Source organism: Nerophis lumbriciformis, linkage group LG31 (genome assembly GCF_033978685.3).
Source record: "Nerophis lumbriciformis linkage group LG31, RoL_Nlum_v2.1, whole genome shotgun sequence".
In the NCBI taxonomy this organism is placed as follows: domain Eukaryota; kingdom Metazoa; phylum Chordata; class Actinopteri; order Syngnathiformes; family Syngnathidae; genus Nerophis; species Nerophis lumbriciformis.
The window spans coordinates 11,263,052-11,285,794 of NC_084578.2; the positions used below are offsets into that span (position 1 = coordinate 11,263,052).

General features: G+C 36.8%; 1 protein-coding gene across 9 annotated transcripts in view; it reads left to right on the plus strand.

The window, feature by feature from the left end:
* Positions 1–22,743, plus strand: part of tns1b (tensin 1b) — a 391,203-nt gene that overhangs the window by 285,988 nt on the left and 82,472 nt on the right. For all 9 annotated transcript variants that reach the window (XM_072912000.1, XM_061926568.2, XM_072911997.1 and 6 more), the window contains 6 exons: positions 2,275–2,325; positions 2,399–2,521; positions 13,348–13,412; positions 16,161–16,244; positions 22,344–22,456; positions 22,522–22,582. In XM_072912000.1, coding sequence (XP_072768101.1) covers positions 2,275–2,325; positions 2,399–2,521; positions 13,348–13,412; positions 16,161–16,244; positions 22,344–22,456; positions 22,522–22,582 — 497 coding nt within the window. The remainder of the gene's footprint in view (positions 1–2,274; positions 2,326–2,398; positions 2,522–13,347; positions 13,413–16,160; positions 16,245–22,343; positions 22,457–22,521; positions 22,583–22,743) is intronic.

Sequence of the window (22,743 nt, forward strand, 5' to 3'; positions counted from 1 at the left end):
TTTCATGACTGCTCAGATTTGTTGGTTCAAGTCAAGTAAAGTGTTGTTATCACCATACTTGCCAACCTTGAGACCTCCGAATTCGGGAGATTGGGGGTGGGTTGAGGTGGGCGGTGTCGGGGGGACGGGGTTAAGGGGGGAGGAGTATATTTATAGCTAGAATTCACTGAAATTCAAGTATAAGTCGCACCCCCGGCCAAACTATGAAAAAAACTGCGACCTATAGTCCGAAAAATACGGTATTTATTTTATATATATATATATATATATATATATATATATATATATATATATATATATATATATATATATATATATATATATAAAATAAAATATCTATATATATATATATAGCTAGAATTCACTGAAATTCAAGTATTTATTTTATTTATATATATATATATATATATATACACATAAATAAAATAAATACTTGAATTTCACTGAATTCTAGCTATATATCTATATAGATATTTTATTATATATATATATATATATATATATAAATAAAACTTTAAAGTCACATCTTAAAGGCCTACTGAAATGCGATTTTCTTATTTAAACGGGGATAGCAGGTCCATTCTATGTGTCATACTTGATCATTTTGCGATATTGCCATATTTTTGCTGGAAGGATTTAGTAGAGAACATCGACGATAAAGTTCGCAACTTTTGGTCGCTGATTAAAAAGCCTTGCCTGTACCGGAAGTAGCAGACGAGTAGCGTGACGTCACAGGTTGTGGAGCTCCTCACATCTGCACATTGTTTACAATCATGGCCACCAGCAGCGAGAGCGATTCGGACCGAGAAAGCAACGACTTCCCCATTAATTTGAGCAAGGATGAAAGATTTGTGCATGAGGAAAGTGAGAGTGAAGGACTAGAGGGCAGTGGGAGCGATTCAGATAGGGAAGATGCTGTGAGAGGCGGGTGGGACCTGATATTCAGCTGGGAATGACTAAAACAGTAAATAAACACACGACATATATATACTCTATTAGCCACAACACAACCAGGCTTATATTTAATATGCCACAAATTAATCCCGCATAACCAACACCTCCCCCCTCCCGTCCATATAACCCGCCAATACAACTCAAACACCTGCACAACACACTCAATCCCACAGCCCAAAGTACCGTTCACCTCCCCAAAGTTCATACAGCACATATATTTCCCCAAAGTCCCCAAAGTTACGTACGTGACATGCACATAGCGGCACGCACGTACGGGCAAGCGATCAAATGTTTGGAAGCCGCAGCTGCATGCGTACTCATGGTACCGCGTCTGCGCATCCAACTCAAAGTCCTCCTGGTAAGAGTCTCTGTTGTCCCAGTTCTCCACAGGCCAATGGTAAAGCTTGACTGTCATCTTTCGGGAATATAAACAATGAAACGCCGGCTGTGTTATCCGTCAGGGGGTGCATTCTACGGCGGGGGTGCGTTATCCGGCACAACACCTGCCCCAATACACCGCTTCCCACCTACAGCTTTCTTCTTTGCTGTCTCCATTGTTCATTGAACAAATTGCAAAAGATCCACCAACACAGATGTCCAGAATACTGTGGAATTTTGCGAGGAAAACAGACGACTTAATAGCTGGCCACCATGCTGTCCCAAAATGTCCTCTACAATCCGTGACGTCACGCGCAGGCGTCATCATACCGAGACGTTTTCAGCAGGATATTTCGCGCAAAATTTAAAATTGCACTTTAGTAAGCTAACCCGGCCGTATTGGCATGTGTTGCAATGTTAAGATTTCATCATTTATATATAAACTATCAGACTGCGTGGTCGGTAGTAGTGGGTTTCAGTAGGCCTTTAAGTGCACAGGAAGCCAGTGCAGGTGAGCCAGTATAGGTATATATATATATATGTATATATATATAGGTATATATGTACATAGGTATATACAGTATAGGCGTAATATGATCAAACTTTCTTGTTGTCAAAAGTCTCGCAGCCGCATTTTGTACCAACTGTAATCTTTTAATGCTGGACATAGAGAGACCCGAATATAATATGTTGCACTAATCAAGACGAGACGTAACAAACGCATGAATAATGATCTCAGTGTCGCTAGTGGACAAAATGGAACGAATTTTAGCGATATTAGTAGCCTTAATGTCGATGACATCAGGAGGAATAGAGAGAAAGTGTCTTGTCTCTCCATCTCATTGTCTCACGTAACAAACATATTTAGTTATGTCAAAGGATAATGGAACGCGTGACAAAACAACGAATGTGCAATCATGGCTTTCTTTCTGCTTTCCTCAGCTCTTCAACCTCAGCGAGAAGCGTTACGACATTAGTCAACTTCATTCAAAGGTAATTCTGAGCATTGTTGTTTTTTTTCGCCTCATTGGGAGTCACCTCATAGACCATGATGTTGGTCTTCCAGGTGTTGGACTTTGGCTGGCCTGATCACCATGCACCAGCTCTGGATAAAATCTGCAGCATCTGCAAGGCCATGGACACTTGGCTGAGTGCAGACAGCCACAATGTGGTGGTCATACACAATAAGGTAAGACCGTGGTAACAACCTTTAGATGTGGGGTTCTTATCTTTTTTTACCTGAGGGCCCAACTTTTCCACTACAGAGGGACTCCTGGACCACTCAAATATTACACTGAATTAGTAATCTAACTCTTTATTTCAATCATATTCAATAATTATATCGAACCTACTTACAGTGAAAGAGGATCAAGGCTTGGATCAGGCTGAATATAAAATGAATACTAATTAAATATACTTTGAAAGAAAATACTCATAAAAATGGATGAAAAACCCATTTACCGTTGTGGAGAGGGAGTGTGATCAGTGCGCTTGCAGAAGCAAAGGTCACCGCCTCTGTCCATGGTTCTGAAAACAGAGCGCCATCAGACGGGGGCGTGCTGACGGCGAGACACAGCTGGCAGATGATTAGATTGCACAGGTGGTACGTGTTAATCTAATCATCTGTTGTCTTTAACAGTGAGCGGCCGGATGCAGCAGGAGGAGGAGGATTGGTGAGACTGAAAAGTCGGGAGAAAACCTGGTTGAAAAAAACATATGAGCATTAAAAATCTTGTTAAACCTGCACGCTGGACTCCTGTGCCGTGTCTGACAGTGGGACTGCGAGGAAGCGACTTCCACAACCGTATTTCCAGATTATAGAGACTACATTTTGGAATAAAAAAATATTTTTCCATATATTATCCAAGCCGCAGATAACTAAATGAGTTATTTACTCAGAAAGATTTTGTAAATGCTTATTTACATACCTTTAATTGTTTCCTAACGGGGTCTGTCACACGGCAGTAAAACGGCTGATCAAACAAAACAGAAGTCATCGTCATGGACCAGCTAGCTGCGGAAGCTAGCTCTCCAATCGCCTAAACAAACTCAATAACTTTACGGTGAAGTCTTGGTGAATTTACGAAACTAAAACGATACAAAATGTATGTTGATTATACTAACACAGGCACTTGTAAACGTGTTAGCATACGATAGTACGTACAAATATGCATGAGAACACTCTTACAGACATCGCACATTGGACAGTTTACTAAGTAGGAATTGTTTTAGTTATATTTTAAAACTTATAAACGTTGCTGGGGGGTGGGGGGAGTTGAAAGAAGAATATATTCGAGTAGTAACGCTATGGACAGCTAGAATACGTACCGGCACTTGTAATTCCGGTTGAAATCTCAATCTAAACAGACAAGGACTGCAGCACCTGCAGTGAGAAAACTCGTCCAAAAGAGGGCGCCATAGCACTAACAATAAGACACCTTTTCAGTGTCTTTGCTTGTTTCTTTTGTTTTTTTAAACTATTTGCATTATGGCCGTTAGCGAAGAAAAATCCATGAATTAGGCGCAGGGTTCAAAAGTAGCGGCTTATCGTCCGGAATTTACGGTGCATACAATTACGCACTGCTAAAATAAACACATTCTGACTGAATTAATAATACATCATAATAATAATAATAATATTTGTTTCTTAGATAATCCTAAAATAAAATTAAAGTGCAAATGAAAATACAGCTTCACCACTTAAGTCATAATTTTTGCGCTTGGGGAAACTTCCATGATTAGCTTTAGACTTCTTTGGTTTGTGTGAGATTGTCACTTCTGCCACAAGTGGTGGAAAAGTGCATTGCAACCCTACGGACCACATCTGAGAAACAGATATTTTTTGTCACAATAATAATAACTTTTGTTTCTTAGATAAAAGTTAAAGTTAAGGTTAAAGTACCAATGATTGTCACACACACACTAGGTGTGGCGAGATTATTCTCTGCATTTGACCCATCACCCTTGATCACCCCCTGGGAGGTGAGGGGAGCAGTGGGCAGCAGCGGTGGCCGCGCCCGGGAATCATTTTGGTGATTTAACCCCCAATTCCAACCCTTGATGCTGAGTGCCAAGCAGGGAGGTAATGGGTCCCATTTTTATAGTCTTTGGTATGACTCGGCCGGTGTTTGAACTCACAACCTACCGATCTCAGGGCGGACACTCTAACCACTAGGCCACTGAGTAGGTCAGATAATCCGTCAATAAAATTAAAGTGCAAAATTAAAGTGCAAATGAAAACACAGCTTCACCACTTTAGTCATATTTTTTGTGCTTGAGAAACTTCCATGATTAGCTTTAGACCTCTTTGGTTTGTGTGAGATTGTCACTACTGCCACACGTGGTGGAAAAGTGTATTGCAACCCTACGAACCACAGCTGAGAAACAGATTTTTTTTTTAACATAATAATTACAACTTTTGTTTCTTAGATAATCCGTCAATAAAATTAAAGTGCAAATGAAAACACAGCTTCACCACTTTAGTCATAGTTTTTGTGCTTGAGAAACTTATATGATTAATTTTAGACTTCTTTTGTTTAGATTGTCACTACTGCCACAAGTGGTGGAAAAGTGCATTGCAACCTTAAGGACCACAGCTGAGAAACATATATTTTTTGTCATAATAATAATAACTTTTGTTTCTTAGATAATCCGTCAATAAAATTCAAGTGCAAATGAAAACCTAGCTTCACCACTTTAGTCATAATTTTTGCGCTTGAGAAACTTCTATGATTAGCTTTAGACTTCTTTTGTTTGTGTGAGATTGTCACTACTGCCACAAGTGGTGGAAAAGTGTATTGCAACCCGACTTAGAAACATATATTTTTTGTCGTAATAATAATAACTTTTGTTTCTTAATTAATTTGTCAATAAAATTACAGTGCAAATGAAAACACAGCTTCACCACTTTAGTCATAGTTTTTGCGCTTAAGAAACTTTTATGACTTTAGCTTTAGACTTCTTTGGTTTGTGTGAGATTGTCACTACTGCCACAAGTGGTGGAAAAGTGTATTGCAACCCTACGGACCACAGCAGAGAAACATATATTTTTTGTCATAGTAATAATAACTTTTGTTTGTTAGATAATCCATCAATAAAATTAAAGTGCAAATGAAACCACAGCTTCACCACTTTAGTCATAGTTTTTGTGCTTGAGAAACTTCCATGATTAGCTTTAGACTTCTTTGGTTTGTGTGAGATTGTCACTACTGCCACAAGTGGTGGAAAAGTGTATTGCAACCCAACGGCCCACAGCCTAGAAACATATATTTTTTGTCGTAATAAAAATAACTTTTGTTTCTTAATTAATTTGTCAATAAAATTAAAGTGCAAATGAAAACACAGCTTCACCACTTTAGTCATAGTTTTTGGGCTTGAGAAACTTCTATGATTAACTTTAGACTTATTTTGTTTCGATTGTCACTACTGCCACAAGTGGTGGAAAAGTGTATTGTAACCCTACAGACCACAGCTGAGAAACATATATTTTTTGTCATAATAATAATAATAACTTTTGTGTCTTACATAATCCGTCAATAACATTAAAGTGCAAATGAAAACACAGCTTTGCCACTTTAGTCATAGTTTTTGCGCTTGAGAAACTTCTATGATTAACTTTAGACTTCTTTTGTTTACATTGTCACTACTGCCACAAGTGGTGGAAAAGTATATTGCAACCCGACGGACCACAGCTGATAAACAGTTATTTTTTATCATAATAATAACAACTTTTGTTTCATAGATAATCCGTCAATAAAATTAAAGTGCAAATGAAAACACAGCTTCACCACCTTAGTCATAGTTTTTGTGCTTGAGAAACTTATATGATTAACTTTAGACTTCTTTTGTTTAGATTGTCACTACTGCCACAAGTGGTGGAAAAGTGCATTGCAACCCTACGGACCACAGCTTAGAAACATATATTTTCTGTCGTAATAATAATAACTTTTGTTTCTTAATTAATTTGTCAATAAAATTAAAGTGCAAATGAAAACACAGCTTCACCACTTTAGTCATAGTTTTTGCGCTTAAGAAACTTTTATGACTTTAGCTTTAGACTTCTTTTGTTTGTGTGCGATTGTCACTACTGCCACAAGTGGTGGAAAAGTGCATTGCAACCTTAAGGACCACAGCTGAGAAACATATATTTTTTGTCATAATATTAATAACTTTTGTTTCTTAGATAATCCGTCAATAAAATTTAAGTGCAAATGAAAACCCAGCTTAATCACTTTGGTCATAATTTTTGCACTTGAGAAACTTCTATGATTAGTTTTAGACTTCTTTGGTTTGTGTGAGATTGTCACTACTGCCACAAGTGGTGGAAAAGTGCATTGCAACCCTACGGACCACAGCTGAGAAACAGATATTTTTTGTCATAATAATAATAATAACTTGTGTTTCTTAGATAATCCGTCAATAAAATTAAAGTGCAAATGAAAACCCAGCTTCACCACTTTAATCATAATTTTTGCGCTTAAGAAACTTTTATGACTTTAGCTTTAGACTTCTTTTGTTTGTGTGTGATTGTCACTACTGCCACAAGCGGTGGAAAAGTGCATTGCAACCTTACGGACCACAGCTGAGAAACATATATTTTTTGTCGTAATAATAATAACTTTTGTTTCTTAATTAATTTGTCAATAAAATTAAAGTGCAAATGAAAACACAGCTTCACCACTTTAGTCATAGTTTTTGTGCTTGAAAAACTTATATGATTAACTTTAGACTTCTTTTGTTTAGATTGTCACTACTGCCACAAGTGGTGGAAAAGTGTATTGCAACCCTACGGACCACAGCTGAGAAACATATATTTTTATCATAATGTTAATAACTTGTTTTTCTTAGATAATCCGTCAATAAAATTAAAGTGCAAATGAAAACACAGCTTCACCACTTTAGTCATAATTTTTGCACTTGAGAAACTTCTATGATTAGTTTTAGACTTCTTTGGTTTGTGTGAGATTGTCACTACTGCCACAAGTGGTGGAAAGGTGTATTGCAGCCCTACAAACCACAGCTTAGAAAAATATTTTTTGTCGTAAAAAATAATAACTTTTGTTTCTTAGATAATCCGTCAATAAAATTAAAGTGCAAATGAAAACACAGCTTCACCACTTAAGTCATATTTTTTGCGCTTGAGAAACTTCCATGATTAGCTTTAGACTTCTTTGGTTTGTGTGTGATTGTCACTACTGCCACAAGCGGTGGAAAAGTGCATTGCAACCTTACGGACCACAGCTGAGAAACATATATTTTTTGTCGTAATAATAATAACTTTTGTTTCTTAATTAATTTGTCAATAAAATTAAAGTGCAAATGAAAACACAGCTTCACCACTTTAGTCATAGTTTTTGTGCTTGAAAAACTTATATGATTAACTTTAGACTTCTTTTGTTTAGATTGTCACTACTGCCACAAGTGGTGGAAAAGTGTATTGCAACCCTACGGACCACAGCTGAGAAACATATATTTTTATCATAATGTTAATAACTTGTTTTTCTTAGATAATCCGTCAATAAAATTAAAGTGCAAATGAAAACACAGCTTCACCACTTTAGTCATAATTTTTGCACTTGAGAAACTTCTATGATTAGTTTTAGACTTCTTTGGTTTGTGTGAGATTGTCACTACTGCCACAAGTGGTGGAAAAGTGTATTGCAACCCTACGGACCACAGCTGAGAAACATATATTTTTTTGTCATAATAATAATAATAACTTTTGTATCTTACATCATCCGTCAATAACATTAAAGTGCAAATGAAAACACAGCTTCACCACTTTAGTCATAGTTTTTGTGCTTGAAAAACTTATATGATTAACTTTAGACTTCTTTTGTTTAGATTGTCACTACTGCCACAAGTGGTTGAAAAGTGTATTGCAACCCTAAGGACCACATCTTAGAAACATATATTTTTTGTCGTAATAATAATAACTTTTGTTTCTTAGATATTCTGTCAATAAAATTCAAGTGCAAATGAAATCCCAGCTTCACCACTTTAGTCATAGTTTTTGCGCTTGAGAAACTTCTATAATTAACTTTAGACTTCTTTGGTTTGTGTGAGATTGTCACTACTGCCACAAGTGGTGGAAAAGTGCATTGCAACCCTACAGACCACAGCTGAGAAACAGATATTTTTTGGCACTTCAACAATGGTTAAGAAACTAATGTGTGGTTGGTGTTTCTTGGGACCCCCTACTTCCCCTGAGGTTGCAGTCATGTTTTCCTTGTCATTAAAGCCACATTTTTGGGGCTTTTTACGGTCTTCTGTGTTGGTTAGAAAAATACAAACAGCAGGTTATTTTTATCCTTAACAACTAAGGTGATTAATATTTTATTATGTTTGTCCCAGTGCATTCGCGTGTTTAACCATGCCCATCCTATTAGCAACATGCAGCATCTAAACTAGACAACTACTGGCCTCGCGTCCCAAATTAGTTCAAGTACATCTCTGTGTGTGTGTTGCGTAACATAATCATGGCCACCGTGATCCCAAACCACTGTTCGTCATTCCAAGATGTTCCCCCAAGGAGGTTAAAAACAGGACTGTTGCTATATCAACTGGTCTTGTTTTTTCACCCCCAGGCAGGGTAAGTGTTGTGAGGCTGGAAGCTTTGGTACTTGTTACTAAGGAAGAAGGCCGTGTGTCATGTTCTCATGCTGTCATTCGCTTTAAGGCAGGGGCCCCCGAGTTCAGTTCAAAACTTGGGCGACGGACATTTTTGCTGCAACATTCCTTAAAACACTGTCGTATTGATATTTTGATCTTGCTCGCGACCTCGGACCACTGGGACCCGATTTTGTGATTTACATAACTGAGGCGTTCCTCAAGGCGCCCCTTTAAGTCCTCTCCTTTTTTTGGCAGTTACGTGATTTATGTAACTGTAACTTGAAATCTGTTCAACTTCTTTAGTCATACCAGTAGGCGAGGCAAGGTCATTCCTGCTCAAGTGCTTCACAGAAAATTACAAGAAGTCTCCAAAATGTAAAAAAAAAAATAATCATGAAATCTAGAGATGTCCGATAATGGCCTTTTTGCCGATATTCCGATATTGTCCAACTCTTAATTACCGATTCCGATATCAACCAATACCGATATATACAGTCGTGGAATTAACACATTATTATGCCTGATTTTGTTGTGATGCCCCGCTGGATGCATTAAACAATGTAACAAGGTTTTCCAAAATAAATCAACTCAAGTTATGGAAAAAAATGCCAACATGGCACTGCCATATTTATTATTGAAGTCACAAAGTGCATTATTTTTTTTTAACATGCCTCAAAACAGCAGCTTGGAATTTGGGACATGCATTAGGAGGTTGAGGTGGGGGTGGTAGGGGGTGTATATTGTAGCGTCCCGGAAGAGTTAGTGCTGCAAGGGATTCTGGGTATTTGTTCTGTTGTGTTTATGTTGTGTTACGGTGCGGATGTTCTCCCGAAATGTGTTTGTCATTCTTGTTTGGTGTGGGTTCACAGTGTGGCGCATATTTGTAACAGTGTTAAAGTTGTTTATAGAGCCACCCTCAGTGTGACCTGTACGGCTGTTGACCAAGTATGTGTTGCATTCACTTGTGTGTGTGTGTAAAAGCTGCATATATTATGTGACTGGGCCGGCACGCCCCCAATATTGTTGTCTGGGTGGAAATTTGGGAGAATGGTTGCCCTGGGAGATTTTCGGAAGGGGCACTGAAATTCGGGAGTCTCCCGGGAAAATCGGGAGGTTTGGCAAGTATGACTGGGAGACGAAACTGCTCTGTACTTCTCCTTACGTCCGTACAGCGGCGTTTTAAAAAGTAATACATTTTACTTTTTGAAACCGATACCGATAATTTCCGATATTCCATTTTAAAACATTTATCGGCTGATCGGACATCTCTATTGAAATCTATGAAATCATCATAGGAACAGTTATAATTAAAATTAAAAAATCAAATAGTGTAAATACAGTACTTTCAGTTGTCATCTGCGCAATTAAATAAAATGGATTTGAACATTGCCACATTTTTGGAAGACTATTCCAGATTTTTGGAGCGTACAATTGAAACGCAGCATCACCATGCTTTGTCCCGACTCCGGGCACCAGCAGGGAACCACTCCCTGAGGTTCTCAGAGGCCGAGATAATTCATATGGTTCTACCTTGCCAGAGATGTAACTTGACACAAGACGATGAAAAGACTTGCGCATAGCAGTGCAGTGACCTAAGCACTGGATTAATCTGGTCATATGTCCTGGTTCTAGTCCGGACTCGAGCAGCAGCATTCGGGATGTACTAGAGTACTAGTGAGAAGGCCACTAAAGTAGTCTAACCTGTTGGAGAGAAAGGCATATACTAGTCGTTCTAAGTCTCATTGTAACACTATTCCTTTGATATTTTTCAATGTTCCTCAAGGTTCTGTTTTAGGTCCCCTTTTTTTTTCATAATTTGGGCCGTTTAACTGGTGGCCCTTAAGTTTGTCATGTCTGTGTGATCATGTTTTGTTTTTGGACTTTTTGTGCACTTTTGTTTTGTTTTGTCACCATAGCAACCATTAGTTTTCACCTGTCACGTCACGCACCTGTTTCACGTTTTGAGTCACGCACCTGTTTTCGTTAATCATGTCTATAGTATTTAAGTTCATTGTTTTCAGTTTGTCGTGCTGACGACATACTGTCATGACTTGGTCCTGGGTGTTAGCTTTTCCGGGATGCAACGGAAAGTTGGCTCGGGCGAGACGGGAATGTGAGTACATTTTTTATTTAAAGACTATAAATACAAAACAAGGAAGTAAACAAAAGGCGCGCACAATGGCGGAGAACAAACTATGAAACCAAACACTTGCACAAAGGCAAAAACTATGAACAACAAAAAAACACTAACTGTGGCTTGATAAACAAAAACTTACTTGGCATGGAACCGGCATGAAAAAAGAGCAGCAAGGATCATAAGGGTGTGGAGAGTGTGCAGAAGCATAAATATGGGGATGTCGTCAGAACGACAAACTGAAAACAATGAACTTAAATACTATAGACATGATTAACGAAAACAGGTGCGTGACTCAAAACGTGAAACAGGTGCGTGACGTGACAGGTGAAAACTAATGGTTGCTATGGTGACAAAACAAAACAAAAGTGCACAAAAAGTCCAAAAACAAAACATGATCACACAGACATGACAAAGTTAAGTTAAAACAAAACTTGTGAGAGACTCACATTTTCGCAGAACGTCCTTAAAATCAGCATAGCACTCTTGGAAATGGCAAAATAAATAGACTAAAATCAAATGGGTACAGTAGAAGATGCTGGCCCTCGACCCTTAGCTTTCTGGAAATGTGGGCTCCTGATCAGTTTGGTTAATTATCCCTGCTTTATAGCATCAGGCATGGTTGTTTTCAATAATTCAGTGGAAATTAAACCATAATTGTGAGTCTTCAGGTCTTAATGTTGGGAATTATGCATTGTCTATGTCTGATATACAGTCGTGATCAAAAGTTTACATACACTTTTAAAGAACATAATGTTCTGTGTTGAGTTTCCAATAAACTCTACAACTCTTATTTTTTTGTGATAGAGTGATTGGAGCACATACTTGTTGGTCACAAAAAACATTCATGAACTTTGGTTCTTTTATGAATTTATTATGGGTCTACTGAAAATGTGAGCAAATCTGCTGGGTCAAAAGTATACATACAGTAATGTTAATAATTGCTTACATGTCCTTTGGCAAGTTTCACTGCAATAAGGCGCTTTTGGTAGCCATCCACAAGCTTCTGGTTGAATTTTTGACCAGTCCTCTTGACAAAATTGGTGCAGTTCAGCTAAATTTGTTGGTTTTCTGACATGGACTTGTTTCTTCAGCATTGTCCACACATTTAAGTCAGGACTTTGGGAATTTGATTCCAAAACCTTAATTCTAGCCTGATTTAGCCATTCCTTTACCACTTTTGATGTGTGTTTGGGGTCATTGTCCTGTTGGAACACCCAACTGCGCCCAAGACCCAACCTCCGGGCTGATGATTTTAGGTTGTCCTGAAGAATTTGGAGGTAATCCTCCTTTTTTCATTGTCCCATTTACTGTCTGTAAAGCACCAGTTGCATTGACAGCAAAACAGGCCCAGAGCATAATACTACCACCACCACGCTGTGCGGTAGGAATGGTGTTCCTGGGATTAAAGGCCTCACTTTTTCTCCTCCAAACATATTGCTGGGTATTGTGGCCAAACAGCTAAATTTTTGTTTTATCTGACCACAGAACTTTCCTCTAGAACAGGGGTCGGCAACCCAAAATGTTGAAAGAGCCATATTGGACCAAAAATACAAAAACAAATCTGTCTGGAGCCGCAAAAAATTAAAAGCCATATTACATACAGATAGTGTGTCATGATATATAAATTGAATTAATATGACTTAAAGGAAACTAAATGACCTCGAATATAGCTACAAATGAGGCATAATGATGCAATGTGTACATATAGCTAGCCTAAATAGCATGTTAGCATCGATTAGCTTGCAGTCATGCAGTGACCAAATATGTCTGATTAGCACTCCACACAAGTCAATAACATCAACAAAACTCACCTTTCATGCACAACGTTAGAAGTTTTGTGGACAAACTGAGACAGAAAAAGAAGTGGCATAAAACACGTCCTAGAAAGTCGGAGAAAGTTATACATCTAAACAAACTACGCCTACGGTGAGTTCAAAGACCGCCAAAATTAGTAGGACAAAACGGCGCTCGCCAAATACTCGAATCAGTGAAGCATTTTTAATATAAACAGTGTGCTTTGTAACAATTAGAGAGGCTTGTGTCATGTTTGTCCTCCTACAGAAACCATATTAAAACAAAAAATAGATTTTTTTGTCCATGTGATGTCAGATGAAACACAAATTGAGCTGTTTGGCCACAATACCCAGCAATATGTTTGGAGGAGTAACTTTTGACCACGACTGTATATTATGTAATAGTTGTGTGCACATCCTACATTGAAAAGACAAAGTTTGTTGTTCACTCTCGTCTGACTGATTCCTTTTCAGGGCAACAGAGGCAGAACTGGAGTGGTGGTGGCTGCATACATGCACTACAGCAATATATCTGCCAGGTGAGTAACATCTGATAACTGAAGTAGGAGGGCTGCAAATCTGAAGGCTCACATTTGCTCTCTGTTAATTTATAAGCTCCTTGTCCACATTTGCATGTCTCCGGATAATGTCTCCAACAGCTATGATAAGACTCACTCGCAAGTCATTTTTAATGCATCTTCCAATTGTCTGATATAAACAAACATGCTTTTTCCTCATTTTTTTCCTGTTTGTTATTATTTTTTAAGTATGAAAAGGCTAATAGGTGCAATTGATCTTCAACAATATAATTGCACTTTTTATGTATTTGCTTTATTAGTATGTCAGTGACAGCAAATTACAACCATAATAAACATACCACACTTCACGGGCTATAGAGTGCACCGGTATTTAAGCCCCTCCCACCAAATTTTAGAATAAATAAATGTTTTTTGTTTTTTTTTACATATATTTGCCGCTCAGGACCATAAGCCGCAGATATACACTGGTATGGAATATTTTGTAAATATTTATTTACATACTTTAATTGTTTCCAGATGATGCCTGTCACAGGGTAGTAAAACGGCTGACCAAACAAAACAGAAGTCATCGTCATGGACCCACCAGCTGTGGAAGCTAGCTCTCCAATCAGCTAAACAAACTCAATAACTCCACGGTGACGTTTTGGTGAATTTACTCAGGAGTTTGTAAAACTGAAACAATACAAAAATAATGACCAACACAGACACGTACACGAATATTCACTAATGCTAACAACGCTCGCTTGATTTCATTACGATAGCACATACAAATATGCATGAAAACACTCCTACAGACATCACACATGGGACGGTTTAGTAAATATGAATTGTTTTAGTTATATTGTATAACTTACAAACGTTGCTTGGAGGGATGAATGAAACATTGTTTCGAGCAGAAACAATATAGATGAATAGTAGAAAAAACAGTTGAAGGCACAAAACAGGAAGTACATTTTCAACCTGTAGCACCTGCATGGAGCGAACTCGTCCAAAACATGGCGCCGTAGCACAAACAATAACGCACTTTTTCAGTGTTTCTGTTGAAATCTATTTTATGAATAAAAAAACATTATGGCCCTTAGCGATGAAAAATCCATAAATTAGCCGCAGCGTTTTATAAGCCGCAGGGTTCAAAGCGTAGGAAAAAAGTAGCGGCTTATAGTTCAAAAAATAAGGTACACTAATTTAATATCGCTGATCAAACAATTATTAATTAAATAAAATTAAAACAAAATAATGATTTATTACCGTAAATTCCGGACTATAAGCAGCTACTTTTTTCCTACCCTTTGAAACCTGCGGCTTATAAGAAGGTGCGACTAATTTATGGATTTTTCTTTGCTCTGAGGCCATAAAAAAGTGAGAAAAAAAACAAACAAAAAACAAGCAAATACGCTGAGAAAGTGTTGTATTGTTTGTGCTATGGCGCTATCTTGCTCACTGCAGGTGCTGAAGTGTCCTTCTACTAGTGCTTTTTTTTTTTTCCAACTGTAGTGCATACTTGCCAACCCTCCTGATTTTCCCGGGAGACTCCCGAATTTCAGTGCCCCTCCCGAAAATCTCCCGGGGCAACCATTCTCCCGAATTTCTCCCGATTTCCACCCGGACAACAATACTGGGGGCGTGTCTTGAAGTCACTGCCTTTAGCGTCCTCTACAACCTGTCGTCACGTCCGCTTTTCCTCCATTCAAACAGCGTGCCGGCCCAGTCACATAATATATGCGGCTTTTACACACCCATAAGTGAATGCAACGCATACTTGATCAACAGCCATACAGGTCACACTGAGGGTGGCCGTATAAACAACTTTAACACTGTTACAAATATGCGCCACACTGTGAACCCACACCAAACAAGAATGACAAACACATTTCGGGAAAACATCCGCACCGTAACACAACAGAACAAATACCCAGAACCCCTTGCAGCACTAACTCTTCCGCTACAATACACACCATTCGGAGGTCTCAAGGTTGGCAAGTATGCTGTAGTGTTGTTCCGTCTTCTAGCCGTCGATCGTGTTTTTACTCGTACAGATTCTTTATTCATCACATTTCAAGCAAGGTTTGTATGTTTTACAATATAACTAAAACTAAAACTGTTTATACTTACTAAACCGTCCCATGTGTGACGTCTGTAGGAGTGTTTTCATGCATATTTGTACGTGCTATCGTAATGTTATGACAACAGCGTCGTTAGCAATAGCTAATATACTAACACATCTACAAGTGTCTGTGTTAGTATTATTAATTTACAAGGGCTTTCTTTTTGTATTGTTTCAGTTTCGTAAATTCCTCAGTAAATTCACCAAAATGTCACCGTGGAGTTATTGAGTCTGTTTAGCTGATTGGAGAGCTAGCTTCCCCAGCTAGTAGGTCCATGACGATGACTTCTGTTTTGTTTGATCAGCCGTTTTACTGCCGTGTTACAGGCACCGTTTGGAAACAATTAAGGTATGTAAATAAACATTTAGAAAATCTTTCTGTGTAAATAACTCATTTCACAACACATACTGGATATCTGCGGCTTATATATATGGAACACATTTTTTTGGGGTGCATCTTATACACCGGTACGTTCTCTAGTCCGGAAAAGACGGTAATATTTTATTAAAGACGGATGTTTTGATACAGCTTTTGCATTGCATCTTATTCGATTGTTCAGACGTACTGTTTCACAATTCATTGAGGGTGTAAAGTTCTGTTTGAGCCGGTTGGACCAAACCACCTGTGTTGTGTCCAAATGCAGTGCAGACCAGGCTCTGGACAGGTTTGCCATGAAGCGCTTCTATGAAGATAAAGTGCTTCCTGTGGGTCAACCCTCTCAGAGAAGGTCAGTACCTCCTTCCCTGTTTGTTTATATTAGGAGACTGACCCACGAGTGAACTGTCTCACAAAGACTTTAGATGCCAAAATAACCTAAAGAAATGATCACTTTTACCCAAAGTAGTACCAGTTGGATTGTTTCAATGTATACATTACAGTGGAGCCTCAATTTACGAATTTAATTGGTTCTTGAACAGAGTTCGTTAATCGAAAAGTTTGTATAGTTAGGCACATTTTTCCCTATAAAATGTAAATAATGGGTTACAGCCCTGAAAAAAAATCCATGTTTTAGTGAAGGTTTCTACACTTCCCAGCAGGCACAAGACATAAAAAAAAAAAAAAGATTCACCAATATAAAAACTGTTCTGCATGTAACTACTTTTGCAAGTAAAAAAACGATTCGCAAGTGTAAAAAAAAAAAGTTCCGCAATTAAAAAAATTATTCCCCAATATTAAAAACAATTTTCTGCAAATATTTTTATTTTTTTGCAAGAATAGAAAAAAATATGCGTGTAAAAATCGATTCGAAAGTATAAAAAGTATTTTCTGCAAGTAAAAAAAACATTCCCAAGTATAAAAAAATGTTCTACAAGTAAAAAAAACGATTAATATGTACAAAAAAAATATTTTCTGCATTAAAAAAAAACATTTGCATGTATTAAAAACAATTTTCTGAAAATATTTTTATTAAATGAAATAATAGAAAAAAAATTCTGCAAGTATAACAACAATTTTCTGCAAGTAAAAAAAGTATTAGTGGGTGTAAAAAAGCAATTTTCTGCAAGTAAAAAAAACATTCACAAGTATAAAAAAATGTTCTGCAAGTAAAAAAATTATTAGGATGTATTAAAAAAAGCATTTTTCTGCATTTAAAAAAAATGTGCATGTATTAAAAAACATTTTTTGCAAATATTTTTTTTAATGAAAGACTAGAAAAAAAATTTGGCAAGTAAAAAAACATTCGCAAGTATAAAGACTATTTTCTGCAAGTAAAAGTATAACAACAAATTTCTGCTAGTAAAAAATGATCAGTGGGTATAAAAAAGCAATTTTCTGCAAGTAAAAAAAAACATTCACAAGTATAACAAAATGTTTTGCAAGTAAAAAAAAACGATTAGCTTGTATAAAAAAAGCAATTTTCTGCATTTAAAAAAAACATTTGCATATATTACAAACTATTTTCTGCAGATATTCTTTTGAATGAAATAATAGAAAAAAAATTCTGCAAGTAAAAAACAATTCGCAAGTATAAAAACAATTTTCTGCAAGTAAAAAAATTATTAGTGGGTATAAAAAAGCAATTTTGTATAATTTGTATAAAAAGTTTGTATAGTTAGGCAAATTTTTCCCTAAAAAATGTAAATAATGGGTTACAGCCCTGAAAAAAATCCATGTTTTAGTGAAGGTTTCTACACTTCCCAGCAGGCACAAGACATTAAAAAAAAAAAGATTCACCAATATAAAAACTGTTCTGCATGTAACTACTTTTGCAAGTAAAAAAACGATTCGCAAGTGTAAAAAAAAAAGTTCCGCAATTAAAAAAATTATTCCCCAATATTAAAAACAATTTTCTGCAAATATTTTTGTTGTTGTTGCAAGAATAGAAAAAAATATGCGTGTAAAAATCGATTCGAAAGTATAAAAAGTATTTTCTGCAAGTAAAAAAAAACATTCACAAGTATAACAAAATGTTTTGCAAGTAAAAAAAACGATTAGCTTGTATAAAAAAAGCAATTTTCTGCATTTAAAAAAACATTTGCATATATTACAAACTATTTTCTGCAGATATTTTTTTGAATGAAATAATAGAAAAAAAATTCTGCAAGTAAAAAACAATTTGCAAGTATAAAAACAATTTTCTGCAAGTAAAAAAATTATTAGTGGGTATAAAAAAGCAATTTTGTATAATTTGTATAAAAAGTTTGTATAGTTAGGCAAATCTTTCCCTAAAAAATGTAAATAATGGGTTACAGCCCTGAAAAAAATCCATGTTTTAGTGAAGGTTTCTACACTTCCCAGCAGGCACAAGACATTAAAAAAAAAAAGATTCACCAATATAAAAACTGTTCTGCATGTAACTACTTTTGCAAGTAAAAAAATGATTCGCAAGTGTAAAAAAAAAAGTTCCGCAATTAAAAAAATTATTCCCCAATATTAAAAACAATTTTCTGCAAATATTTTTGTTGTTGTTGCAAGAATAGAAAAAAATATGCGTGTAAAAATCGATTCCAAAGTATAAAAAGTATTTTCTGCAAGTAAAAAAAAACATTCCCAAGTATAAAAAAATGTTCTGCAAGTAAAAAAAACGATTAACATGTACAAAAAAAAAAGCTATTTTCTGCATTAAGAAAAAACATTCGCATGTATTAAAAACAATTTTCTGTAAACATCTTTTTTAAATGAAATAATAGAAATTTTTTTTTGCAAGTATAACAACAATTTTCTGCAAGTAAAAAAATGATTAGTGGGTATAAAAAAGCAATTCTCTGCAAGTAAAAAAAACATTCACAAGTATAAAAAAATGTATACGATTAGTATGTATTAAAAAAAGCAATTTTTCTGCATTTAAAAAAAAAGGTGCATGTATTAAAAACAGTTTTTTGCAAATATTTTTTTTAATGAAAGACTAGAAAAAAAATTCGGCAAGTAAAAAAACATTCGCAAGTATACAAACTATTTTCTGCAAGTAAAAGTATAACAACAAATTTCTGCAAGTAAAAAAATATCAGTGGGTATAAAAAAGCAATTTTCTGCAAGTAAAAAAAACATTCACAAGTATAACAAAATGTTTTGCAAGTAAAAAAAACGATTAGCATGTAAAAAAAAAAAGCAATTTTCTGCATTTAAAAAAACATTTGCATATATTACAAACTATTTTCTGCAGATATTTTTTTGAATGAAATAATAGAAAAAAAATTCTGCAAGTAAAAAACAATTCGCAAGTATAAAAACAATTTTCTGCAAGTAAAAAAATTATTAGTGGGTATAAAAAAGCAATTTGTATAAAAAGTTTGTATAGTTAGGCAAATTTTTCCCTAAAAAATGTAAATAATGGGTTACAGCCCTGAAAAAAATCCATGTTTTAGTGAAGGTTTCTACACTTCCCAGCAGGCACAAGACATTAAAACAATGTCGAGAACTTGTTGAATTAGGTCCTGACGTTGAGCAACTCAAACCTAACGTTGGAACAACAGGCTTTTTGACGACGTTTAATCAATGTTCTGATGTTGATTAGACTATTTAATTTTGGTCATTTCCCAACCAATATTCTACAACTCAAATACAACATTGAAACAACATGCTTTTTGACAACGTTTATTCAATGTCAGGTTGTGATGTTGATTTAACCATTGAAATTTGGTAATTTCCCAACCAACAACGTGGATCCAACGTTAGACATCAATGTTGTCTCAATTGACAAATACAACTATTTTGCAACGTTTTTTCAAAGTCAGTTTTAAAGGAAATATACAAAACCCAAAACCAGTGAAGTTGGCATGTTGTGTAAATCGTAAATAAAAACAAAATGCAATGATTTGCAAATCCTTTTCAACCTATATTCAATTGAATAGACTGCAAAGACAAGATACTTAACGCTCGAACTGGTACATTTTGTTATTTTTTGCAAGTATTAGCACATTTGGAATTTGATGCCTGCAACATGTTTCAAAAAAGCTGGCACAAGTGGCAAAAAAGACTGATAAGGTTGAAGAATGCTCATCAAACACTTATTTGGAACATCCCACAGGTGAACCGGCTAATTGGGAACAGGTGGGTGCCATGATTGGGTATAAAAGCAGCTTCCATGACATGCTCAGTCATTCACAAACAAGGACGGGGCGAGGGTCACCACTTTGTCAACAAATTGTCGAACAGTTTAAGAACAACATTTCTCAACGAGCTATTGCAAGGAATTTAGGGATGTCACCATCTACGGTCCGTAATATCATCAAAAGGTTCTGAGAATCTGGAGAAATCACTGATATGATGATATTACGGACCTTGGATCCCTTAGGCGGTACTGCATCAAAAAGCGACATCAGTGTGTAAAGGATATCACCATATGGGCTCAGAAACACTTCAGAAACCCACTGTCTGTCATGACTTGGACTATGAAGTTTTTGTTTTCCCAAGATGCAAGTGAATTTGGATCGGACATGGCTTGAAGGTGGGTACATGATTTATTTATTACTATCAAAAAGGAACAAACGAAAAGCGCGCACAATGGCGGAGATAAAAAAAAACTTGGCGAATGAAAACAAAACTTGCACAAAGGCAGAAACTGAACACGAAATAAAAAAAACACTTACTGTGGCATGGGACCGTGAACAGGACTTGAAACGAGAGGATAGCAGGGTTAGAAAAGATATGACACCAGGACGAACAACAGAAAATGAAAAGCTTAAATAACACAGACATGATTAACAACAGGTGCGTGACATGACAGGTGAAAACGAATGGGTTGCTATGGTGACAAACGAGTGCACAATGAGTCCAAACGTGGAACAGGTGAAACTAATGGGTAACCATGGAAACAAGACAAGGGAGTGAAAAGCCAGAAACTAAAGAGTCCAATAACTAAACAAAACAAAACATGACTAAAACAAAACATGATTACACAGACATGACACTGTCAGTAACTACAGTTCATCGCTACATCTGTAAGTGCAAGTTAAAACTCTCCTATGCAAGGCGAAAACCGTTTATCAACAACACCCAGAAACGCCGCCGGCTTCGCTGGGCCCGAGCTCATCTAAGATGGACTGATGCAAAGTGGAAAAGTGTTCTGTGGTCTGACGAGTCCACATTTCAAATTTTTTTTGGAAACTGTGGACGTCGTGTCCTCCGGAACAAAGAGGAAAAGAACCATCCGGATTGTTATAGGCACAAAGTTGAAAAGCCAGCATGTGTGATGGTATGGGGGTGTATTAGTGCCCAAGACATGGGTAACTTACACATCTGTGAAGGCACCATTAATGCTGAAAGGTGTCACGTGGGGGTCGCATATTCATGCGGGATCGTTCCTTCAGTGCACCACGGACACTCCGGACAAAGACGTGAGGGTAAGATATGATTTATTTACATAAATCATGGCAAACAGAAAACAAGCAAAAGAAAAGCGTGCCGAACGCACGGGAAGCTAAAGCTAAACTTAGCACAGGACTCTGGAACAGGAAAAACAAACCAACGTGATTGTAGCTTACCGCAAACAACGAAGCTACCATGAGTGACCGGAAAAGGCAGAACTAAATAGAGTCTCTGATGAGTAACAGGTGCGCGAAAAGGCAGGTGAAAATCATAAGTAACCATGGTGACTAAACTCAGGAAGTGCATAACCAGGAACTAAAAAGGAGTCCAAAACAAACCGATAACACAAAACATGATCCGACCACGGATCATGACGAAAGGTACATACAGGTTTTGGATTAACATTTGTTGCCATCCAAGCAACGTTATCATGGACGCCCCTGCTTATTTCAGCAAAACAATGCCAAGCCACGTGTTACAACAGCGTGGCTTCGTAGTAAAAGAGTGCGGGTACTAGACTGGCCTGCCTGTAGTCCAGACCTGTCTCCCATTGAAAATGTGTGGCGCATTATGAAGCCTAAAATACCACAACGGAGACCCCCGGACCGTTGAACAACTTAAGCTGTACATCAAGCAAGAATGGGAAAGAATTCCACCTGAAAAGCTTCAGAAATGAAACGTTTACTGAGTGTTGTTAAAAGGAAAGCCCATGTAACACAGTGGTGAAAACTTTTTTGCAATGTGTTGCTGCCATTAAATTCTAAGTTAATGATTATTTGCAAAAAAAATATGAAGTTTCTCAGTTTGCAGTCTATTCAATTGAATATAAGTTGAAAAGGATTTGCAAATCATTGTATTCCGTTTTTATTTAGGGTTTACACAACGTGCCAACTTCACTGGTTTTGGGTTTTGCATGCATAATCAACGTTGTATCAATGTCTTGTGCCTGCTGGGTTTGCACACGACATAAAGTGCGATACAGTAGTGTATATCAAACCAACACAAGGAGGTGATGGATCAACTTTGTCTTTGTTAACCACTGCAAGGATTCAATTCAACAGCTGTTCTCTCCTTGAAGGTATGTGGAGTACTTCAGCGGTCTGCTCAGCGGACACATCAAGATCAACAACAAACCCTTGTTCCTTCACCACGTCATCTTGCACGGGATACCCAACTTTGAGTCCAAAGGAGGTCATTCATGCTCGCGAAATGTTCACTGGAGCTTGTTTGCGTTCTAACAGAGTGCTCGTTTTTAGGATGCCGTCCTTTCCTCAAAATATACCAGGCCATGCAGCCCGTCTACACATCTGGAATCTAGTAAGTCTTAAAACCTAATCAAAACCAAATGCCGGACAAGAATCCAGGAAAGGAGAGCTGCTTTTTTTTTTACAATAAAAGGAATAATTTAAAAAGTAATTTTCAATTACAGCCTAACTTGTTCATGTTCACACACCGTTTTCTTCAAATTGCTATGTTTA